The 3,269-nt window shown below is 37.0% G+C and overlaps 1 protein-coding gene across 2 annotated transcripts; it reads right to left on the bottom strand.

Annotated features, from left to right (window-relative positions):
• Positions 1-557: 557 nt before the first annotated feature.
• LOC107684399 (gastrula zinc finger protein XlCGF8.2DB-like) lies at positions 558-3,008 on the bottom strand. 2 transcript variants are annotated; one of them, XM_016480667.1, is made up of 3 exons: positions 2,931-3,008; positions 2,472-2,583; positions 558-1,607 (listed from the first exon to the last, which is right to left on the bottom strand). In XM_016480667.1, the coding sequence occupies exons 2-3, from the start codon at positions 2,560-2,562 to the stop codon at positions 793-795; spliced, it is 906 nt and encodes a 301-aa protein (XP_016336153.1). In that variant the 5' UTR covers positions 2,563-2,583; positions 2,931-3,008; the 3' UTR covers positions 558-792. The 2 variants fall into 2 exon arrangements, with proteins under 2 accessions (XP_016336153.1, XP_016336145.1); XM_016480659.1 differs by lacking the exon at positions 2,931-3,008 and having other exon boundaries at positions 2,472-2,855.
• Positions 3,009-3,269: the final 261 nt, after the last annotated feature.

Below are 3,269 nucleotides of genomic sequence, written 5' to 3'. Positions count from 1 at the left end.
AGCTACGCTAATTATGTCTCTATTTGTTTCTCTGTTTGTAACTAGGAATTACACAAGCTTCAGTCTGGATCCAGAACACCTGAGAAGAGATGATGCCAACCCCTCAGAGGACCTCAGATGATGCCAACCCTGAAACAACATACAGAACTACCAAAGTTTGATTGCATCATATAATCATTGCTGTTAATAGTGTTCATCGTCTGTTTGATTACGTCATTAACTGAATTTTACTGTACATTTCTGCCATATGCACATCAATTTGACATAGTCACCACTGACAAGCTACTACTAAGTTATTTTGTAGAAACTTAATTTCCTGTAAAGCTGCTTTGCAGCGATTTTTATCATGAAAAGCGCTATACGAATAAACTTGAATTGAAAAAATTGAATTGAATTATAATTACATGCTGTAATAGACAGAGAAGCTTCTCTCGGTTTATGGACCATTTTTACAGTTTTATGCATTCATCTTTGCGCAAGACATTTTCTGCAAAATCTGACCCAACAGCTCAAATAATAAATAAAAACGAGGTGACAGTTTTATGTACTTGCTCAATCATTTAATTTTGTTCAATTTTAACAACAACAAGCTCCCTTTTAAAAACAAGGGAAGCCAGAGACTGTTCCCTAACAAAATATACTATATTAAATGGACCAATACCAGAGCTGAAAACTGTCCATATCTTGAAGAATGCATAGGATTTACAAAACATTCTGCCCATTCTTCCATTCCTGATCAAAAGGAAGATTTAAATAAAAAAGTGTAAAACACATTTCACACTGAATACACATTTAAGGTCTCTCTCCAGTGTGAAGCCTCATGTGAAGCTTAAGGTTTCCTTTACGTTTGCAACTCTTTCCACACACTGGGCAGGTGAAAGGCCTTTCTTCACTGTGAACGCTCATGTGAGTCTGAAGGGATGCTTTCAATTTGAAACTCTGTCCACACTTAAGGCAGGCGAAAGGCCTCTCTCCTGTGTGAATTATCATGTGAACCTTAAGAGTACTTTTGTTTGTGAAACCCTTTCCACAGTGATCGCACATGTAAGGCTTCTCTCCAGTGTGAGTTATTACGTGATTCTTAAGGTGATTTGCGTCTGTGAAACTCCTTCCACACTGACGACATATAAAACGCTCCTGTCTCGAATGAATCTTCTTGTGATTTTTAATGGTTGCTTTGTGTCTGAAGCGCTTTCCACACTGATCACATGAAAATGGCTTTTCACCAGTGTGACTGTTCATGTGATAGTCGAGGTTTAGTTGTGCTGAGAAGCTCTTTCCACACAGTTCACAGCTGTAAGGCTTCTCTCCGGTGTGAACTCTCATGTGTCTAACAAAGCTTCCCTGCTGAGTGAAACTGTTTCCACACTGAGGGCAGGTGAAAGGCTTCTCTCCGGTGTGAACCCTCATGTGGACGGCAAGGTTTCTTTGATTGCTTATCCACTTTCCACACTCTGAGCAGATGACACGTTTTCTAATTCGAGTCTTTTGAGGGTTTTTTTGCGACGGAGTCTCTTCAGTCTGTGAACAACTAAAAGATTTTTCTTCAGTACTGAAATCATGATTCTTAGACCGATCTTTACTCTCCTCTATCAGCGCCATCAGGTCTAGGATGAAAAGAGACAAATACAAGTTAAACCCTGTTTAAAAGCAACAGAAGGAAAGAGAGCAACAATGACCCTGCCATTTATTAAGGAGTGTCAAACTCCGCGTGTGAAGGGACACAGTCCTGCAGAGTTTAGATTCAACCTGCTTGTAGTTTTCAAGTAATTTTGAAGACCTTTTTCCAGAGCTATGCATAGATCACAACATTCTCATGGATAGCTTGAGAGTTACATAGGCATTTGTGGACAAGAAATTAATATGGTTTATGTCCTAATATGATTATGACCACTTTGTGTAAATGAAGAGAGTCATCAAACTCAAGTATGGAGTGCCGCAAGGCTCAGTATTGGGCCCTCTGCTTTTCTCCTTGTATATGTTTTCCTTGAGAGACATTATAATTAGATTTCAGTGTTACACCAGTGACACACATTTTTGGATTTCCTCTCAGCTTGAAGAAACACACATTTCCAAGTTAACAGAGTGTATTAAAAATATCAAATATGAGATGGCTGGTCATTTCTTTGTACTAAATTCTTTCTTTTTTTACAGAACTGATCCCATATGCAAAGATGATAATTACTGACAGTTGATCAGTCATATTTCATGGTTTGCCTATTGAAACTTTTTATTAGTTGCATACTTAAGTGATAGAAATGATTTTTTTTTCTTTTGTTTTAGACAAAAAGAACATTTTAGATGTTGCACTCCATCATTGATTTGTTTGGGCTACTTCTCTATTATTTTTTCCTAAATAATAGGCATGTGCTCTCAACATGTCTGTCCACACACACTTCAATTCGGATATCACTCATTTCTGTAGAGCTGGACTTTTTAAATAAGCTTCAAACGAGTGAGTTAAAACCAACCTATATCTTCGTCAGTATCTTCACGTTTCAGACTGAATACTTCTTCAATCCTCAAGTCTTCACTCTCCTCTTTAATAAACGCCATCTTCATAATAGTGTGTCACATGGATCTCTGTGTGTTTAAGATGAGAATAATTAGCATAAATAAATAATGCAAACTAAGTCTTTGGGTGCATCTCAGTCAGCTCCCTAGTTCAGCACACTGCCCTGTTTTTGCCAGTGACTGAATTGGTGTATAAACTGACTGACAATATAATGAGCGAAACAAGGCGCATCTTTTCTGTTACTCATGTACGGATGCGCTTTACTTACACAAAATAACACGCTTTAACGTTAGATAAAGTATTACAATGTTACATTCAATAATAACGAAGCTATTTTATATCGTTTGCAAAACCTATAAAATTGTTCAAACGGATTGCATTAATTGAAACGCTTAAAACGCTTAAAAACACAAACGTTTCTTTAGTCGAATCACAACAAACGCCGGAGTACGGCGCAGCCTTGTGACATCACGTCGCCAAACCAGAATAAAAGTCCTGTTCACGCGAGAACAAAAATAGAGGAGTTTAGGGTTGAATTATAGGTGAAATACATATTTAAATACATGTCGTTCAGTCGTGTGCTGAACATACTAGGAACTACCAAACACATTGTGTGAGATTCTGTCTAAAGGGCAAATTTTTTTTTATAAATAAATAAATGAATAATAATAATAATGTAACGTAATGAAATGAAATGAAATGTAACCATTCCTAATGCAATATGTAGCCATTATATATCAGATTATAGAGAAGC

This window comes from Sinocyclocheilus anshuiensis, unplaced genomic scaffold (assembly GCF_001515605.1).
Source record: "Sinocyclocheilus anshuiensis isolate Anshui unplaced genomic scaffold, SAMN03320099.WGS_v1.1 scaffold713, whole genome shotgun sequence".
NCBI lineage: Eukaryota > Metazoa > Chordata > Actinopteri > Cypriniformes > Cyprinidae > Sinocyclocheilus > Sinocyclocheilus anshuiensis.
Note: the sequence above shows the minus strand (reverse complement) of the source record. Positions and strands in the feature narration are given on the sequence as shown.

Excerpts from the sequence above, each read along its gene's own strand:
- LOC107684399 (XM_016480667.1), bottom strand. The coding sequence starts at position 2,562 with ATGAAGATGGCGTTTATTAAAGAGGAGAGTGAAGACTTGAGGATTGAA. Across the intron at positions 1,608-2,471 it reads AGATACTGACGAAGATATAG|ACCTGATGGCGCTGATAGAG; the intron begins GTTGGTTTTAAC and ends TTTTCATCCTAG.